General features: G+C 34.7%; 1 protein-coding gene across 1 annotated transcript; it reads left to right on the forward strand.

The window, feature by feature from the left end:
- The first annotated feature begins 15,084 nt into the window (after window positions 1-15,084).
- Window positions 15,085-17,053, forward strand: LOC149243298 (CBL-interacting protein kinase 5-like). The gene has a single exon (XM_089367790.1). The coding sequence runs from the start codon at window positions 15,273-15,275 to the stop codon at window positions 16,563-16,565; it is 1,293 nt and encodes a 430-aa protein (XP_089223916.1). The 5' UTR covers window positions 15,085-15,272; the 3' UTR covers window positions 16,566-17,053.
- The last annotated feature ends 5,345 nt before the right edge of the window (window positions 17,054-22,398 follow it).

Genomic DNA, 22,398 nt, shown 5'->3' on the forward strand with positions numbered 1-22,398 from the left:
TGACGACAATACTTCAATGTCTGCTTCTTATGACAATTTCTCCCTTGTCTACATTCTCTCCATATTTCCTATTAGGTGCTCCCCATGTTTTTATTATTTTCCCCTTTTACATCAATAGCAAAAGGTTCTCCCCTTATCTACATATTTTCAACACTTCAAGTGTTCCTCTTTGATTTATCCCCTATCATTATGCTTCCCAAGAACATTTGAATTAAGTAGGTTATTATACTTTATTTTTTATTCATTCCAAAGTTGATGATGCAATCCTCAAGCTTTTGCACCTTTTCCTAAAAGGAATCCTTCTTTTCCTCTTCTTCCTTTATATGTATAACTTCCCACACAAGTGATAAGTGCTTCTATTCAAGACATTCCTTGAGCAAAATTGTTTCATTTGTGTATTTTTCAATCTATTTTTCAGCGAAGGTCAAGGAAATATACATAATAAAATTTTGTGTAAATTTTTCTTATTAATATCTCAATTTAGGTGGCTTCTTTTAATGATAATTTGTGTCTAACTAATGTAGTAATTGACTTTCCAATTAGAGTTACCTTGAGAGGCTCCCCATTTTGTGCTCTAGTTCCTCAGTATTCACTCATTGTTTTTTATATGGAACAATAACCATTGTTCATAAACATAGGCTACTTGTTATTATTCTCCTTCAATTTAAGACACGATGTTACTTTATTGTAGAAATAGTCCAGATATTTAAAAGAAAATTATGTAGGAGATGCATAATCACTAGATCCCTATTTCTCCAATGATATAGCTCCATTAGTCAAGGATGGTTGTAATTAAGATGAAATAGAGGGTGGTCCATATGAGAAGATATGAATCTACAAGATTAACAACCTCCTTTTGTCAAGATGTAAATCCACGAGATTAAGCAACCTCCATCAATTAGAAAACCAAAGTAAGGGATGGATGGAATTAACTTTAGCTAGATACCACTTTAATTACTATCGAAAAGCGAATTTGATTTCTACGGAATAAAAAATGGCAATTCTGGTCCTCATCTACCATCACAAAGTTAATGGTGTTGCCCAATCTTTTTATTATAAGAGAGTCATTTTGTTGCCTCATTTTCTTAACATAACCAATAATCCATAGAAGAATACTATCCTCCCCAGAAATTATGGAATTGGGAGGCATCCCTCACAAAAATTCTTTTTGCAACAATCTTGGAGATAAATTTATGGGCATAATGGCAATCACCACAGGCTTGAAGGTTCTTGACAATGCAAATAAAAGTCCTAGGAGGCACGCTAAAAATCCCAAAAGCAATATCCAATTTCTCACTATGATGGTAGAGAACAAAATATTCCTTTTGCTCATCCTGAACACACTAAAGTCGAAAATATTAACCATTCCACTGTTACAAACCAAAATTATTTTTGGTTTGATATCTCCATGTAAAATGTCCTTCATAGACTCCAGTAGAGAAGAATTTTTTTTACCATGAAAACTCCTCTACAACCTTCATGTGATTAGTATGTAGTCAAATATAACATCATATTGTATAGTCCCATATTCCCTTTCTCTAATTGCCTCAAAGCATTAAAACTTGCATATATTTGAAGAAGCTTTCTTCAACAATTTAGACCTATGTCTTGAGCATTCAGACCTTGGTATATTTTTCTTTATGCCTGGTAAAAATATATTCTTCCTTGTTTTATGTTTGAGACCATATCATGTTGCTTCTATGGCTATGTGTTATAGCCCAAAATTGTGGCATTTGTAGCATTTTATGTTGTACTTGAATAGGGGAGTGAATGAATTATGATTTATGTTGATGTGGCCATTATGATCTCTGATTTATTTTCTTAGAATTTTTCTTAGAGGAGTATTCAAAGGGCCTCTATCACTTACATAATAATTCCTGGTATAAGCTCTATAATCCCTTGCTTTATGTCTAAATTTTGTACATGTAAAACAATGACCAAGAAACATGATTTGATACCTAGCTGAGTAGGATTGGCTTGATGAAGCAGTTATTTCGAAGTTGTTTTTCTTTGAAGAAGATTCACTTCTTTGTTGATTCTTGTATCTTATTATATTATTTCTTGTGTTGTGAATGGATCCCTTGGGACCATCAACATAACTTCTTGGTATTTTGGCATCCCATGAAACCACTCACTCTCTGAAATCAACTAAGCAACCATGCGTGATTTTCAAATTGGATCTCTAAAAAGACTTTGATAAACCTAATTAGTATTTCCTTATTTAAACTCTTGAAACATTTGGTTTCAAATATAGATAAATAATTTGGATAAAATCATTGGTATCTATTGTCATTGTTTCCATCTTGTTTGATGGATCTCCCCCGTAAAAATTCACTTCCTCTAGAGGAATCTGGTAAGGTATCCCGCTCTCCACTTTCTTGTCTATTCTCACAACTGAAGGACTAGGTAGAGAAATCAAGGAATAGATTCAAAATGGAAAGATCAAAGGCCTCAGTAATTTTGGGAATGGGTTTCCTATGTCACATCAATAGTTTTTGGATGACACCATATTTTTCTTTGGTTCTCCCTCTGTCAAAGAAGTCAAATGACACCATGTTCTTGGGTTCTCCCTTAATCAAGGAAGTCAATTCCTTCATTGAAGTCTTAAACAATTACTCAAAAGCCTCAAGTATGGATATCAACAAATATAGATCTCAACTCTTCTTTTTAAATACTCCTCTAGTAATCTAATGCCACATTACTTGTATTCTTGACTTAAAAATAGGTTTGTTTCCCTAAACCTACTTGGGGTATCCCCAAATTGCTAACTCCTTAAGAATGAGCCCTTGGATCGAAGTGATTGGAAAACTTGACTCCAAGATTTCCCATTGGACATTTCATTTTGTCAATCTTGCAACCCACCTAGTTATTCTCAAATATTTCCTATAAGCTTTCTTGATTTATCTATTTTCATCCCTTATGACACCAAAAAATGTTCTAAACACCATCTGTAACATTCAAAGAAGAATTATTTGGGGTGAAGCAACCAAGAAAAGAAAGTGAGCCCTAGTAGCATGGTACAAATTTTACCTACCCAAGCTAAAAGTGTGTCTGGGTTTGACAAACCTCAAAATCAACATGATGATCCTAGGGGATAAGCTCTAGTGGTGGCAGACTCAAGGAGGAAAAGATATTTGTTAATCAATTTGGCATAGAAAATATGGTTAGCATACCAATCCTCCTCACTTAATATGCATGCATATAACACATATGAGCTCTTCTATGTGGAACCTAGCAAGTAAAGGAATTCACTTAATTCAACGACATTTTTTTGAAGGTAAGAAATGGTAATCACACCCTATTTTGGGAGGATTCCTTGCAACAACTCCCTAAACTGGGAAGTTTTTAAGTGTTGGGTGAATTGAAAAATGCCATGATTGTTAACTTTGGAAATTTAGTGGAATATTATTGGTAGGCTGACTCCACTAAGAAAAGCTAGCACCATTAGCTATGGGAGTCAACTTGAAGTCCAAAGTAGGGAGTTGGTGCTTGGGATTCCTTCTAGAAAAATATTCAACAAATATTCATCTCTAGAGCCAGTTATCAAGATATTCTTTGTTGGGGATACTCACCAAATGGAACATTCAATACCAAAGAATCCTATTCTCTAGCCATAATATTGACTATCATCCCAAACCAAGACATGTGGATCAACATCAGGACACAAAACCTATGTCCTAAAATCTCCACCTTCCTTTAGTTATTTGCTAGAGGACAGACTTTCATGAGATAAACATGTCAAAAAAGGATTTTAGGGACATTCTTTCTACCATGTGTTTCAGGCTGACAATGAGGATATGCAACATCTCTTTAACTGATAACCATTTGTGGATCAACTACGATCAAGATATGCATGTTCATGCATTAGTCTAACCAAAACCACATCAATTTCCTATCAATAATAACAAGATGAAAGTTGATGATCTAGAACAATCCCATTCTCAATATAATATGAGTCATCCTGTAGACTTCATCCTTTCAGAGATATGAAAAGAGAGAAATAGGTGCATATTCCATAGCAATAAACAATAGTATGAGATATTTTTGAGAAAAATCAATAAATGATATTCCTTCATCATGAGTTAGATCAAGATTGGAAATACTAAGACAATGAAGCTACCATCCTTGGAAATTCGAACCTTGTACCAGGGAATCCCCTTATTCTTCTCAAACCTCTCCCCCCTGTTATTTGAATCTCGGGGACGCGTATAGTATAATTTTGGATATATATGTTAGTCATATTTTTATGTAAAAGGGAATTTGATAGATATGTAGTCAATATATCAAACCAAATTAAATTTGAATCCATCAATAAGACTGGTTCTTATTAATGGAATTCTTATTCTCCAATTCTCTCTCTCTCTCTCATGGAATTCTTATTCTCCAATTCTCTCTCTCTCTCTCTCTTGGAATTCTTATTCTCCAGTTCTCTCTCTCTCTCTCTCTCTCTCTCTCTCTCTCTCTCTCTCTCTCTCTCTCTCTCTCTCTCTCTCTCTCTCCATATTTGTATTATGCATTTAACTCTGTCATTTTTTCAATGTTCTTGTGATTAGTTCCATGGTATATTTTGTGTTTTCTCTGCTCATCTCTAGGAATTCAAGCCTTCTAAATCCTATCCCATTGGTCCAAATCTTAGAGGGCTTATATTTTGCGTTCATATGTATAAATTAAATTCATATTTTTATGAAAAAGGAAACTATATATATATATATATATATATATATATATATATATATATATATATATATATATATATATATATATATATATATATATATATATATATATATATATATATATATATATATATATATATATATATATATATATATATAGATATATAATTGATGGATTCAAACCTAATTAATTGACTCTTTTAACAAGACACCTCATAAGAAGGCAATAGGAAGAGAGTGAAGGTTGGGAGGGAGAGATCCCAAAATTTTTCTCATTGCATGTCATGTTTCTTTTTAATGAAATCCTTCTTCTCAAATTCTTTCTCTCTCTTTGTTTCTCTGCATAATTTTGTGATGTATTTAGTGTAGATATTCCTGTAGCTTCACAACTCATGTAATGTACTAAAACACAAGACAATAATCTACTCTACTTTTGAAATAGTGGAAACCAATGATAGATGAAAACATTAATAAACAAGAGGAAGATAATCAATGGCAGATAACACAATATTTATCCGGGGAAAGCCACAACTCAAAACCACTACTATTTATATTTCATTAATGAGAAATCCAAGATGAAAATACATTTCTTGTTCTCACTAGAACAATCTTCGCACAAGTATAATCAACTCTCTGCTCACAAGCTAGCTCAAGCCAAACCTTAGCTTAGTTTGCTACTCTCCAAGCCCCTATTTCCTTATGGAGGAATTAGCCTTTATTTAATGAGGAAATCCTTCTTCCATAACTACGCAATCCAAACTGAGGTCCTTCTCTGATTGCATGCATGATATGTATAACTCGAAAAAATCATACAACTGATAGTACCATGTCCCTACACTGTAGTCTCAACTGGGTCTTCCTTTGAATTGACATGCATGAGTTTCTCATGAGGGAATCTTCAGTTAGATGGAGTAGCACTGAGGATGCACCAGTGCACCTACCCACTACTAGACCTCTACTAGTTCTATAAACAATTAGAACTAGTTTAGCTGACTATAACTAAGTCAAACTAAGTTATCTAATTACAAATCAAATAAACTCAATCTAGACCCCTAAAACTTAGGGATCACAATTACATGAATCCAAATAGAATTCCAGCTCAAATTTCCTAAGCTAACTAAGTCAACTTAAGTTAGTTAACTATTACACGTAGCTATGAGAAAAGAATTAGAATTTAATTCTCAATTTAATTCAAGGACAAATTAAATTGGAATTTCTAGATGTTATTTTTAACATTTCTTGTTGATATTTTCAACACTCTCTCTCAACAAGAAAGGAATTAAACTCTATCCTGATCCTGAAACTTCGGAATTTTCTGCATGCAACACTTCTCTCTAGTGTTGTAGCTACAACAACAACTCCTAAAACCGAAAAAAAAAATATTCAACCTAAATTTGTATGATGCATATGTCACCAAAGTCTCTGCCTACTACTGCCTTTATCGACTGAAAACTCTGCGCTTTTGCTGACTCTGCCTTTATGCACTATTGTCAACTCTTCTCTATGCTCTTCAGTATCTAACTGCTCTAGCCTCTATCACTTTGATCTCTGACTACATCAGTTGCCACTAATTCCTCCCGCTACTATGTACTTTGGGCTCCCGTAGCAAGGTACGATCCATGAGACAAAACCTCTCAATGGACCCTGTGCAATTTTAGCCCTCTTGGGACTATCACTTCACATTGCCCCACCTCACACCTATAGGTATGGCTGCATGTGCTCCCTCTACCCACCTAGCTCGAAATTTCCCCCTACTGGAGGTATCTGCATGAGTGGATGCCTCCATTCTGTCTCCTCTCTATTTCTCCAATTGTGGCTACTCCAAAATTGTCTAAGACTACTTTTGAGGCTTCTTCTAAGGCTGCATGTTGAGAGCTAATTCATTCTCCCTCTCAACCACCAAGTCTCTAAACTTTGACTTGCTCCTTAAGTCTCTTCATGCATCTTGAACATCAAGATCATACAGGTTCTTAATTCATGCACCGATATGTTTCACATTTCCCGTGGCGATGTGTCTAAGGAAAACCTTTCCCTTACTAAAATCACATCATATCCATGCTATTCCAATACTGCGACTGAAACAAGATTCTTCTTTAGTCCTAAAACATAGATCACATTTGTGATTTTGAGAGTCGAGCTAGACTCTCTCTGAAAGGTAACCGTACCCAACCCGGTAAAACTATACTTCCTGTCATCTCCGAAATCTATGTTCTTCTTGACGTCTTTCTCCTCAAAGTCACTAAAGAGATATTTTTTCCCCATCATATGGAATGAGGCGTCGCTGTCAATATACCATAATCCTCCCTTTACAGTGTTGGCCATGCACGAAATGAGAGTGAAATCAAGTTCATATTGTGAAGCTAAAGCTTCACATGTTGTAGCTACTCAGGCTCCTTCTTTCTTTCTTTCTTTTGTGAGAAATTTGTGGCATAGTGCCCGTGCTCGTGAGAGTGAAAACACTTGACTTTCGACAAGTCCATCTTGTTGTCACCCTCCTCACCTTGGGACTTATTTACCTTACTCGCTAAGGAAAAATCCTCTTCCACTTCTTTGGAACAGGTCCCATCTTTGGTGTTCCATCGAAGCTCCTCTTGTACCAAATCTGACCATAGTCGTTCCTAATATGGTGGCTTCTCCCTCCCATTGATAGAGTCCTGATAACTATGCCAACTTTTGGGAAGTCCTAAAAGAGCTAGGCTCACAATATCATCCTCAGCAACAATGATTCCAACACTTCCAAGCTCATCTTGACAATGATTGAACTTGGTCAAGTAATTTGGAATTGATTCGCCCACCTCCATCTTGATTTTTCGAAGTTTGTCCTTCAGTGCCAACTTCCTATGGTCACTGTTGTTCTGAAACAGGTTCGTCAATGCTTTCCACATAGCATACAGAGTTTCCTTTCCATGGAGACTCGAGACAATGTGGTCTCGAACTCCCTCAAGGATAATTTTCCTCGCCCTTGCCACACACTTCTTCCCTTCAGTTTGAAGTTTGGCATCAGATGTTGGAGGCTTAGGAATATCTTGATCAATGAATTCCTTGAGGCCATTATCTTTCAACACTGCCTCCATCTTGTCCTTCTAGGCTATGTAATTCAAGCTTCCATCCAAGGCATACTTGAGTCTCAAACCATAGAAAGCCATTTGCCGACCCTCAAATGTGAACTGCAATTTTGAATTTCACTTGTAACCCCAAACTCGAAATCTCCTCTATTATATTGTCTTCAGCTCCGATACCATGTATATTTTCCTGTAGATTCACAAGTCATGTAATGTACTAAAACACAAGACAAGAATCTACTCTACTATTTAAACAACGGAAACCAATGATTGATGAAAACAATAATCAACAAGAGGAAGATAATCAATGGCACATAACATAATATTTATCCAAGGAAAGCCACATCTCAAAACCCATGCTATCTATATTGCATTACTCAGAAATCCGAGATGAAAATACAATGCTTGTTCTCACTAGAACAATCCCCGCACAAGTATAATCAACTCTCAGCTCATAAGCTAGCTCAAGCCAAACCTTAGCTTATTCTGCTGCTCTCCAAGCTCCTATTTCCTTCCGTGATCCCTATAGGAATCAACCTCTATTTAATGAGGAAATCCTTGTTTCATAACTACACAATCCAAACTAAGGTCCTTCTCTGATTGCATGCATGATCTGTATAACTCAAAAAATCATACAACTGATAATACAATGTCCTTGCACTCTATTCTCAACTGGGTCTTCCTCTAAACTGATAGGCATGAGTTTCTCATGAGGTAATCTTCAGTTAGCTGGAGTAGCACTGAGGATGCACCAATGCACCAACCCACTACTAGACCTCTACTAGTTCCACAAACAATTACAACTAGTTTAACTGACTATAACTCAGTCAAATTGAGTTATCTAATTACAACTCAAGTAAACTCAATCTAGAACCCTAAAACTTAGGGATCACATTTACATGACTCTATATAGACTTCCAACTCAAATTTCCTAAGCTAACTAAGTCAGCTTAACTTAGTTAACTATTACAAGTTGCTATGAGAATAGAATTACAATTTAATTCTCAATTTAATTCAAGTACAAATTAAATTGGAATTTCTAGATGCTATTTTTAACATTTCTTGTTTCTGTTTTCAACATTTAGTTCTTGAATTTTTATCAATGTTCTTGTGGTTAGCTTCATAGTAGATTTGTATGTTTTCTCTCCTCCTCTCTCAACATTTAAGCCCTTTGAATCTTGGGGGATACGATCCAAAAGGTTTGAATGTCGAGAAAATGAGGAGAGAAAACATACAAATATTCCATGAAACTAATCACAAGAATATTGATAACAGAGAGAGAGAGAGAGAGAGAGAGAGAGAGAGAGAGAGAGAGAGAGAGAGAGAGAGTTGGAAAATAGGGATTCTATTAATAAGAATGATTACATGCAATGGGGCCAATTTTGGGAGCTCTCCTTATCGAACTTCACTCTCTTCCTATTTCCTTCTTAGAAGGTTTCTTGTTGATGGAGTCAATTTTAATTAGGTTAGACTCTATAAATTACATATCTATCAAGTTCCATTTTACATAAAATATGACTTTATGACTTATACATTTGAACTTAGACTATAAGCCCGCGTAAGATTTGGATCATCCCCTCTCTCGAAAATTCCTATAGCTTGGCATTTACCCCTTGATAAATTCATCAAACTCAACTTTGATGTTGCTTTCAAAGGAAATTATGGTTCTTCAGGCTTTTGCGGAGCTTTCCATAACTCTTAAGGCGACATTCTTCTCCTCTATGTAGTCTCTTGTGGTTGCAACAATAACAATGTTGCAAATGTCCTTTCTCTATAATTTTGGCTCCAAGAAGAAGCATCTCTTTGGATTCAGAACTTGATAATTAAAGGGGACTCCCAACTAATTATTAGAATGATCCAAAACATCCTCAACTTATCTTATCCCAATAAATTATCCACCAGTTAAAGGCTAGAAGCTAACCTCACTTGAGTGGTCAATGCTCTTTCCAAATTTCAAGTAATCCCCCCCTAACACATTACGAGATTAGGTGAAAATCTAAAAGAGAAGTTACCTAATGAAGGATGCCAATTAGCCTCAAATCCATTAGAAAAAGCCTAGGAAAAACTCCCAAGCTCTTATTTGGAGGAATACTGTAACCAAATTAGACAGACTGATATCTATCCTCTGTATGGGGGGGAATGAACACGATGCATCGGAGGGGGCATGTCAGTTGTCCCTTTGAGCACTAATGTGAGAGGACCTTCTAGGAATCCTCCCTCCCACATTGATTTTGGTACCACCAAGTGGTGATGGGACATCCAAGACATTTCATTATGAAGGTTTGTCATCTCTTGTGCATTCAATACAATGACCATGTTGTGGGATTAACTCCATCCTTGCCTCGAGTTATTTCCATGAATTTACTTGGCCTTTTTGAACTCTAAGTTCTTTGCTCTATAATGGTTTTTCTACTTGAATGGTTTGCCTAGACAAGGAGACTGCTAGGCTTTTATGCCTTAGCTTCCATTTGGCCTGTTTGTTTCCTCCTACATTCCTCCAAGAATTGGGTTAAAGTTGTTAGAGGCCTTGCATCTAATCCTCTTCTCTAGTGCCTTTCCTGTAGTCTTCCTTCCTCTTTTGTGAGTCTTCCCGATCCTACAACTTATAATTAGTGGATCCATCCTTGTTTAATCTACATTCTTCAGTTCTTTTATGGTTTCCCTTTCAATTTTCCTTTCCATAACGTTGCCACTCTTGCTACCCCCGTGCTACTTTTGTAATCCAATTTCAGTTCTAGGGAACTCATCATGCTAAGATAGAGTGCCACATGTTGTAAAGGGGTGGCCTCCTATGAAGCTCGAGCAACCTCACATCCTTGCTAGTGGGAAGAAGCTTCTACCAACCAGTATCATTCCTAGATGGCATATGAAATTCAAGTTAAGGTAGTAGAGGTGGAGAGAAATATTAGAGTAGAAAAGGATTCCTTATCAAATACAAACATTGTAGGAGAATTGGCTAACTAGGTCCTTGATACTAAGCATTTTCATGGCATACACAACCAATATATGTAAATAATTGACCTCTATTAGTAGATGAAGGCATTGGTCGGAGGAGTTTTGTTGGATTGCAATGAAACAAAGGAAAAGATCATTCTAGTATTTGGATGAGATCCATATTTTCATGAAATCTCTAAATCACCACATACAAAGAATAGAATATCAACTCAACCTCACTCTTGAGCTAGGAAACTCTTTTGGAAGAGGAAAAGAGCCCATTAAGGTGGTCCCCTTTGACTCGTCTCCTTCAACATGATCTAGTGTCTTTTTTTTTCTAGTTTAATCTCTAGGTTTTCTATTTATTTATCTATTTTAATTTCCAAACTAGTTAGTGTAGGTCTTAGGACCATAATTTCAAACCTTAGATATATTTTTTAATTCTTGTGTATGGTTTTTGATAAAAATTTGGGATTTTCCTGATTTCCATAGTGATAGACCAACAAAAACCAAGATGATAATCTTTTGTTTTCTTCGAACATATCAATAGAATATTTAACTTACTAAAAAATTCACAAAAATCTCAGTTAGATGTTCAAAGCACTAACGTATGGTACTAAGCAATAAAAAAATCTTAAAAAGACACTTTAATCATTCAGGTGCAATGTAAACTTATTTGGAAAACTAAGGATTGAATGATTTTGAAACTTTAAGTGTTAGACATGAATCATTTGTTTTGAAGATTCCACTCCTCTCACATTAAGGGCATCTAAGCTCGATTAGAGGTGACATACATTATTCCGGGTAAAAATTTCAAGAGATGTTCCTATTACGTAAGCATGCAAATTCAACCCTCTAACATAGGAACCATCCCTCTTACTTTTAAATGATGTTTTCATCTCCCATCGAATAATCATTAATTCAAGTACTGGGTGATGAATGATTGGGAGAGGAAGATCAGCCCATCATGCGAATCAACTAGGGCTATGGATGCTCACCATTAATAGAGTAATAATGTGAGGTTGGATAGCCATGCGAAAATGATTAAAATCTCTCATCCTAAAACTTTAGGATTACGACTTTCACCTGCCATAATGAGTTAATTTTTTAAAAAATAAATTAATCTCACTATTCTAGCATTTGTTTCAATTGGTAAATGACACATGGTGATAAATGATATTTAATTTTTGGTACTTGAAAATAATTTTGTATGAACCATAGTTTCACTTAAAGAGTTAAAGCCCTCGTAGAGGTAAACAAATGATTTTCTCCCATAATTTCTCATGGTAATTGCAGCTTGAAGGTAATAATAGTTCAATTGTAGAGATTATGGTTTCATGGAGTGTGTTTCCATTCATATGAGATGGTGACCAGAGAAGCCATAATTGTAAGTTTGGAGTGAAGGATGGTTACCTCGAATGATGTTGGTTGATTATTGTTTTCAAAATCAATTCAAATATTGAGTTTTGTTATGAACATTTAAAATATATACTTATTTAATTTTAATAAAAGTATAATTTGAAAATATAGAATAATTTATTATTTTATTTTTCATAATAATATTGTTCTCTAATTTTATTTAAAATAATGTATATATAATTAAAATTTTTGAATATATAATTTAATATTGATAAAATTATTGAGTTATTAATTTTTTATATTAATATAATATTATTATTTTTACACGATGGTAAAATTATCATAACTGAGTTTTTAAATTAGCAAGGACAATTATCTCTGGTTGTTATGCTTAAATGATTCTAGGTCATGGGTCTTTAACCTCTTTCCTTAAATAAGAGGAAAATGAGCTCTTTATCAAACAAAAACAATTTTAAACCATACTCCAAGTACAATAATAATATCAAATTTTAAAATAAAATTAACTCAAAATATTTTAATTAAAAAAAAAAAAAAAAACGAAAACATTAAATTTGATATAATTCAATCACAAAGTTTGAAAAACACAATTATTCCATATCTCAAAATTTTTAAAAATTCCTCAAAATATTCTTATTTTTATATTTCTTGCCCACCATTTTAAAACCATGCACATACTATGTCTACTTTAACCATACAAAATTTAATAATCCATAATTTAATAACCCATAAATTATTTGATAAAATTGTTCTGAAAATAAATAATATTAATCATTTAATGTGAGAATTAATGATATAAATTTTGAATAATATTAATCATTTTATAAATTAATGTGAGAATTAATTATATTAATAATAATTTGATTTAAATTTTTAATATTAGATTTCACATATATTATTATTGTTTGGTTACCATTTAATATGGTTCATTATGTGAACAAAGATGATTATCTCAATTTTTGTCTTAAAAATGAATCACATTAAATAATTAAAACCAAAAAATAATAATATGATTAATTAGAATCTAAAATAAAAAATATACCTTCATTATTAAATGAATAAAATAATTTAACTTATAAATATTTTACTTGTTATGATTTAAATAGAAAAATATAATTTTCAATCAATTTGTACTTGATTTGTATTTAAATTGAATTAAAATATTTAAATAAACTCAACGCTTTAAAAAATTTAGTTAACATTTTTAATTGATGATGATGATGATGGTTAATGTCCGTTGAGGCCAAACAATGGTCTATCGGACCTAAAGAAACAAATTATTTATTTTGATTTAAGATTTTATTCCTATGCTCAAAAAGCTTGGAGAGAAGCCTCCCGAGCTCACTATAATTTTGACATTGTAAAAGGCTAGGAAGATCAGTATTGTTACAAAGATTGCGAAAGTGAGATCTAATGTGGTTGTACGCGGGGCACTCTTAGACGAAGTGGTTTTCATCTTCGATGTTCCTATTGTCACATATATGGCAGATCGTTTCCATCCATGGCGTTTTAGGAACTGCCCAACGACCTGTTTCACTATGGAGCTCATGAGAATTCGTTCTAATCTTTGCTATATTAATTTTCTTCTTTGAGCTAGTTACTATGGAACTCATGAGAATTCGTTCTAATCTTTGCTATATTAATTTTCTTCTTTGAGCTAGTTAAAATAGAGAGATATTTTTGATCTTCTAGGGTGGGGTTGATGACCTTTTTATAATAACTTAATTTTCTTTTAGCTGCTAAATCTTTTTCACACGACATTTTTTCTTTGAACTTAGAAGTAACAATATCTTTAACGTTATTTATGTTTTGCATATTATACCACTCAAATTTATAATTTAAAAATAACATAGGGAAAAAAAAAAAAAAATTTTAAAATCATACCCTTTTTTAAAACTACTCGTCAAAAAAATTACAAAAGAGATTTTGTTTAAAAAAGTTGCACCATTTTATGCATTTTAGTGACTAAAGGTGCACAAAAACATCCCTTTATTGTTACCACTTGGCATAGAAACCAGAAAAAGCGCAATATAAATGCCATCTTCGCATGCATCCCTTTCGAGAAATTACAAAAGAGATTTTGTTTAAAAAAGTGGTACCATTTTATGCATTTTAGTGACTAAAGGTGCACAAAAACATCCATTTATTGGTACCACTTGGCATAGAAACCAGAAAAAGCGTAATATAAATGCCATCTTCGCATGCATCCCTTTCGTCTCAATTACATACAAAATAAAATAGGATGAGTTCGTCATCAAATTAAGAAGATATTTTATCTTGGAGCTTCTTTTTTTATCAATATGAAATTTTAATTTATGGAAGATTTATGATCAATTTTGGTAGTTGCTATTATTATACCAAGAAAGTTGCGTAGTTGTCACTGTAACACCAAGAGTACATTCAACTATCTGCAAGTCGATATACTAAGATTCTATGATTTTAGCCGGATTAGAATCTAAATCTTTTTTTTTAATTTCCTGGAAGTCTTAATTTATGGGAGACCCACTATCAATCCTGGTAGCTGCCACTCCAACTACTTGCAAGTAGATATACTAAGATCCTATGATTTTAAGTGGAAGAATCTGAATCTGCTCTGGACCCATCACCATAACAATGAAATTTTAACCATTATCTCTTGAGCTTCGCCAAAAGTAAACTTAAGATTAAACCACATATCACTGTGCCTTATCTAGAAACTTCCTATTAGGATAACAATGCGAACGAGAATGATCCCTTGATTACATTGTAAGAAACATATCTTGTGTAAATCTGGTTATAATAAATAAAGTGAACGAGACTGGTCTCTCGAAAATCCAATTACAAAGTAAAGAAATCAACGCACGAACGGATCAAATTGAGATTCGTGGGTTGTCAAGTCCTTCACGCAAAATTTGTTGACTGCACACAGTAGGCAGCTAAACTAGAACAGCTGACTAGTAGGTAGCAGTGGTTATATGTTACCATCAGGTGATTCATCGGCAGCACGTTCAGCTGACAACCATTCCCGCGCCATAGACGTTCATAGAATAACTCGAAGGGATTTGTTGTTGGCGAAGTCGCGGAGGAATAGACAGGCCAACGTACTGGAAGGCAGGTGGCACCGTTGCATCACAAGGGCGGCATAAAGATATGGATTTCTATGTTTTAAATCCATGGAAATTGCCTCTGTGTTTAGATTAAAAGGAACAGGGTTGAGCAGATCGATTTGAGTTTGTAAGCACAGATGAAGAATGCACCCAATATTTTGATGGGGAGGTTCGAATTAGGGCGCCTACTGGGGCAAGGGGCGTTCGCCAAGGTCTACCACGCGAGAAACCTCCAAACTGGCGAGAGCGTCGCCATTAAAGCCATGGACAGAGAAAAAGTTCTAAAGGGCGGCATGATCGAGCACATTAAAAGAGAAATCTCGATTATGAGACTGGTCCGGCACCCCAACATCGTTCGGCTCTACGAAGTCATGGCGAGCAAGACCAAGATTTACTTCGTCATGGAGTACGTGAAGGGAGGCGAGCTCTTCAATCGGGTTCTCCAAAAGGGCAAACTGAAGGAAGAGGAGGCGAGGAAGTATTTTCAGCAGCTGATAAGTGCGGTGGACTTCTGCCACAGCCGAGGCGTGTACCACCGGGACCTAAAGCCAGAGAATTTGTTATTAGACGAAAACAGGGACTTGAAGGTCACAGACTTCGGCCTCAGCGCGCTGCCGGCGCAGTTCAGGCAGGATGGTCTTCTCCACACGGCGTGCGGCACGCCGGCCTACATCGCACCGGAGGTCCTTAACAAGAAGGGCTACGACGGTGACAAGGCCGATATCTGGTCATGCGGTGTCGTACTGTTCGTCCTCATGGCGGGCTGTCTTCCGTTCCAAGGCGCGAATCTGATGGTGATGTATAAGAAGATCTACAAGGGGGATTTCAAGTGCCCGCCCTGGTTTTCCTCCGATGCCCGGCGGCTCGTCGTTCGCTTGATGGACCCGAATCCCCGGACGAGGATCACCATTCCGCAGTTAATGGAGGTCTCCTGGTTCCGCCGGGGCTTCAAGCCAGCGGAAGCCATGAACGATTTAAATGTCAACCTTCTCGACGATGTTGAGTCGGCGTTCTTCACCGCCAAACCGGCCTGTCTTAACGCCTTCGACATCATTTCCCTCTCGCCGGGGTTCAATCTCTCGGGGCTGTTGGAGGACAAGGTCGCAACGCAGGAATCGTCGAGGTTCACGACGACTCAGCCGGTGTCGAGAATAATGTCGAGGCTGGAGGAGATTGCGAAGGCGCTGAAATTCAAGGTTACGAAATCTAAGGACTGCAAGGTGAAGTTGGAGGACTCCAAGAAGGGGCGCAAGGGCCATTTGTGTATTGATGCCGAGATTTTTGAAGTTACGCCGTCGCTCTTCGTTGTAGAACTTGGCAAGACAGGGGGTGATACGCCCGAGTACAGTAAGTTCTGTACGCAGGTCCTCAGGCCAGGTCTGAAGGACATCGTGGGGACATGGGCCGGTGACAATCAAGGGGTGGGATAAGGGGCACTCAGTAGAACGAAAGGTAGATATTCATTGTGTATACATCACCGCGATTGTTGATACTTTACATTGTTTTTTAAGTGAAATGAGAAGCAGAATCTTCTTTGTTAAGAAAGCATTTTTGTAGATTATTTTAAATTTATTTTAATTCTAAATCTATCACACTTATTGAGATCAAATCTCAATATATGTAAATCTCTTGAGATGCCCATAAAGATACCAAACGTCAAATTCGGGAACGTGTTTTCCCTTTCAAACTGTATTCGACAGCTTATCTGAATTCTGGAACGTATAAAGTAACAGGGCAGTTCATATAAAATCTGGAAGCTAGAATGTCACAGTGATTACAACAGGCGTGAAAATTTCGAATTTATCCTCTCTTAAAGCAAAAACGAGTACCTGTTTTTGTTTTTCATGTCTATCTAACTCTAAGCTTCATAAGTATGAAATTCTGGTGCTACAAAACCTTATCTGTACGGCTGGAGCCATAAGACAGAAAAAACAATACCAGTGTCAATGCGTTTTATGCTGCGACAGAATCTATATATGGAAAAATTCAATTATGTTTCTCAAAATCTGTAGAATATATGGAATTGTAAGTCTCAATGTTATAATTAGCAGACTTTGCGTTTTCAAGGATTATAGGACAGAAGATATATATATATAAAATGTTTTCCTTTGACTAAACTCCTCACTATCAAAAGGAGCTGCCCGGAGCGAATTTATTTATATATTTAAAATATATATTTTAAAACATTAAAATTTAAAATTTTGTAAAAAATTATATTATATTTTTATATTGAAATTATATATCTATATATATATTAATTTACAACTTTAAATCTATTTGAGAGATTTATAAATGAGTTTTATTATTTGGTAAATATTAAGTTATACCATGCAGTACCCTATTGGTTTATTATTTTTTCATAATGTTCATTGAATATCATTTTTACGCCAATAGGGGTCCCCCTATCGGAATTGGCAATTTAATCATTTTCTTAATTAATCTTTTTGATCCGATGGCCTTAATTGAAAGATGCCAGTATATTCTTGTATTCGTCACTAAATCAATGAATTAAATTCGCAATAGTAACTTTCTTGCATGTCTAGATCACATGTTTAAACCATACTTAAATTAATTTTTTACAAAGCATGATTAAAAATTTACTGTGCCTCTTGTTGATAACCACGTATGTTGATTAGTGAGAAATGTATTTAAAAAAATTATAAAATATTAACCTAAGAGACGTGGATCAAAGAGGAACAACCCACCGACAGTTTTCCTCAAGCTTGTGAAATGATTAAAAGTTGAGACGTGCACCTTATACCTCTTCATATTCTGAAACGTATGTCTATTCAACTGTTTCCCAAGTGTTTTGTCCATTAATTTAACGATTACCTTACGTGGGTGGTTTAAACGTATCCGTGTTCAACCATACCTTTTCACATTCTGGTTTCAAACGTGCGCATGCTCAACCATACCTTTTCACATTCTCAAATGTACCCGTGTTCAACCATTTGCCAAGTGTTTTCCGACACCTATAAGGATTACCTGAGTGATTTCCTATGCGTTACTAATTCTCAAGCGATTTGAAGGTGGTTGCATTACTAATTCAACAATGCAGTTTTTACTATTGATAGTCCTGATGATGTAGGTCTCTGTGGGCACTGCAAACTGTGATTTTGTGATGTAGTTTGTATTTATGTTTGTACAGAGAATTGATTTGAGTGTGGAACTGTGTAATTGATGCATCCCTTTCAAATAGAGGGTTTTTCTATGTGATCAGGCCTAAGGCTGGGGCTTTGTAATGTGTTTATGGTGAATAAATCAATGTTGCGTGTATTATTATATAAACAGCCTGTGGAGGCCTCAAATGCTTGTTTTCTCTTTGTATTCAACTGAATTTGGTGTTGGCCCTGTGTTTTCATCTTTTGCAATGGAAATCCCTGTGGGTAAGGCAAATTTGCTGTAATTTGGGTTCGCAGACAAAAAACCCAAAATACACTAAGTATCGGCTCAAACTGCGTTTGAACTGAGAATTCGGACCTCAAAGCTTTTAAACGGAGGTTTTGAATGATATCAGGTCCGTAGAACCCCAAACCGCATTAATCCTCCTTGTCACATCACCGAAATCCATTTACAAAGGAAGATCACGCTAACACTTAGTGGATTCAAGAAAGCAGACGTGAAAATCTATGCATAGGAGTTTTCGACCTTATTGGGTCTGACACTCACATCATGCAGTTGGATCGGTGATATGCGATTGCCAACTCATCGCATCAGCATATTGGAGCGGAGGTGGTGAATTGATAATCGGTGTGATCACCGACAGCGATTAGCGATAATTGCATCGGACCCTACCAAAGGGTAGCGCCGATATAACAGACCATTGAGGCTGTCGATCACCGATATAGCGATTGAATTTGAGCCTTCCGATCAGTCAGATCCAATCCGCGGAAATAACACATATGACTGTGTAAAAAGGTGGAAAAGCGTTGTTTCGGCATTTTGGAGAGTATTTGGTCCCAAGAGGGAAAAACATAGTTTTTAAGCTTTTTCAAAGGCTTTTCACTCCCGATAGGACAAGGCATGGTTTTTAAAGGAAAAGGGGTGTTCGACGGGGTGATTTCTTGGGTCATTTTTTATCCATTTGGGGTTTTTAAGGCCGAATGCGTATAAAACGCTTCCGATACATATATATGTGGGCATGGGGGTATAAAGCTTAATAAGTGCCATTAAGAGGAAATTAAGCCCTGATAAGGTGTTTAGCATGTGGCAACCTTAGGGTTGCACCATTTATGTTGAATTGACTGTAATTTCTGTCTAACTATACATTTAACTGTCCTTTTATTTAAGGTTCTCTACCACAATTCATAGTTCCTTTGACGAGATTTGAAAATAATTTTACAAAATTTTCACTTTAAATGCAAGTACCTCCAAAACTACATTGTGACATTGCTTTCAAAATGAACGGTTCAATTCTGCCTATTTAATAGAGCTATTCATGGTTTGAAGTGATATTGAAGGGTTTTGTCCACGATCTTTACCTCAAATTTGAATCTTTGGTCACGGACAAAGGCTTCTTTCTCGTTCTTGAATGACTTTTACCTCAAATTAACCACTACGACTCAATTTTGCCTATTTTACAAAGCTTTCACGGTTTTAAGTGATATCGAAGGGTTTTCTAAAATCCCTATATGCTAATTGATAGGAATGCTAAGCTCAGAAGAAATCTGAGGTACTGAGTCTGTTCATTATTAGGGTCATTGACGATTTACTCTGTTAACGATATTTTCGTGGGTTTACTCTGTTAACGATTTAAGGGTGCAACTCTTTCTTTGTTGATGGGGTCAAGAGTTATGAGGAAGTGTGCATGGAGCCAAGGGATCGGATCCTTGAGCGGTGGAACACCGAGCAAGTGGAGTATTAAACCGGCAGAACCTGTAGGTGGTTTTCAAAATCCAGAAAAGTCCTTTTCGCACCACTTCCACAGCCTGGGTGGTAATTTATTTTTTGACCCGATAAAACGTGGAGCTGCCACGTAGCATTACAAAACCACTCTTTTCGGGTGATAACATTTATGCAGCTAGAAGAAGGGATGAATGCGATAGTCATCGGATCGGAAGAGTTAAGGATCGACAACGAAGATTATATTGTGTTGGATGTGCAGGTTTGACGGAGAGGCAGACACTACATGTTGGAGAATTATTAATGACATTAATATTATAACTAATATTAATATTAATATTTATGAAAAATATTAAAAACATTTGGTATTAAAAATACTATTAATATTGTTTAATTTACAATATTCTTCTTTATTATTATTATTATTAATAATTAATACATTTTAGTATTAATATAATTTACATTAACAACATTAAATATAAATAAAATTTTAATATTTAATTTTAATATTATTTACAAATTTTAATATTAATATTAATATGAAAATTCATTATACATTATAATATATAATATAAATTTAAGTTATTTTAATTTTAATTTATTTATTGTGGTAATTTTAAATTATTTTAATTTATTAATAATATTAATATTAATACTAATAAATATTGTTATTATGAATATCATTAACATTAATAACATTAAATATGTATAAAATTTTAATATTATTTATTAATATTAATATTAAATTTAATTTTAATATTAACATTAATAACATTAAATATGTATAAAATTTTAATATAAAGTTTTAATATTATTTATTAATATTAATATTAATATTAATATTAATTTTAATTTTAATTTTAATAATAATATTAATTAATATGAATGTGAATATTAATATTACTTTTAGTATTATTAATATTTATAATTAATATTTATGTCAATATGAAAATCAACTATGGTAAATGATGGCCAACCATGTTTATTTTAGGATTAATAATATTCATTCAAACATCACATTGTGAAAAACAATGTCTCAAGATGAAAATCAATCATGGTCAGCTATGGTCCAATGTCACATTGTGACAAAGATTGTCACAATATGAAAATAAACCATGGTCAACCATCGTCGACCATGGTCAAATATCGTCAACCATGGTCAACCATGGTCAATCATGGTCAACCATGGTCCAACGTCTCATTATGAAAAGCATTTTATCAATATGAAAATCAACTCTGATCCATCATGGTCAGCCATGGTCAATAATCATGGTCACATTGTAACGAAGATTGTCTCTTGGTCCAACAACAATGGACAAGGATTGTCTCACCATGAAAATAAATAATAATCCCTTGGGTTTATTATTCCTTTGGGTTTATAATCATGGTCAATCATGGTCAACCATGGCCCAATGGCACATTGTGACAAAGGTTGTCTCGATATGAAAATCAACCACCGCCAAGCATTGTCATTCACAGTGAACCATGGTCCAATGTCACATTATAACAACGATTGTCTCAATATGAAAATCAATCATTGCCAACCATATTCAATCATAGCCAATCATGTTCAACCATGGTCAAATGTCGCATTGTGATAAATATTGTCTCAAAATGAAAATCAATTATGGTAAAACACGGTAAATATGAAAATCATGCATGGTCAACCATGGTTAAATGTCACATTGTGACAAAAATTGTCTAAATTTCGAAATGAGCCATTGTCAACCATCGTCAACCATTATGAACCATGCTCTAATGTCACATTGTGATAAATATTTCCTCAATATCAAAATCAACCATGGTAAATCATGGTCAAAGATCATCAATAGGCATGCTTACAGTATGACAAAGATTGTCTCATAGTACAATGTCACATTGTCACAACCATGGTCAACCATGGTCCAACGTCATGTTGTGACAAGGATTCTCTTTATATGAAAATCATGGTCAATCATGGTCCAATGCCACATTCTAAAAAATATTGTCTCAATATGAACATCAATCATGGTCAACATGATCAACCATGCTTGTTTTAGGGTTATAAAATTTTAATATAAAGTTTTAATATTATTTATTAATATTAATTTTAATAATAATATTAATTAATATGAATGTGAATATTAATATTAATTTTAGTATTATTAATATTTATGTCAATTTTAAAATCAACCATGGTCAATGATGGCCAACCATGTTTATTTTAGGGTTTATAATATTCATTCAAACATCACATTGTGAAAAAGATCGTCTCAATATGAAAACCAGTCATGGTCAACTATGGTCCAACGTCACATTGTGACAAAGATTGTCACAATATGAAAATAAACCATTGTCAACCATAGTCTAACGTTGCATTGTGACAAAGATTGTCTCAATATGAAAATAAATCACGGATATTATGAAAAATATTTTATGAAT

Source organism: Pinus tabuliformis, chromosome 8, assembly GCF_031772625.1.
Source record: "Pinus tabuliformis cultivar Carrire ecotype Pingquan chromosome 8, CPIR1, whole genome shotgun sequence".
In the NCBI taxonomy this organism is placed as follows: domain Eukaryota; kingdom Viridiplantae; phylum Streptophyta; class Pinopsida; order Pinales; family Pinaceae; genus Pinus; species Pinus tabuliformis.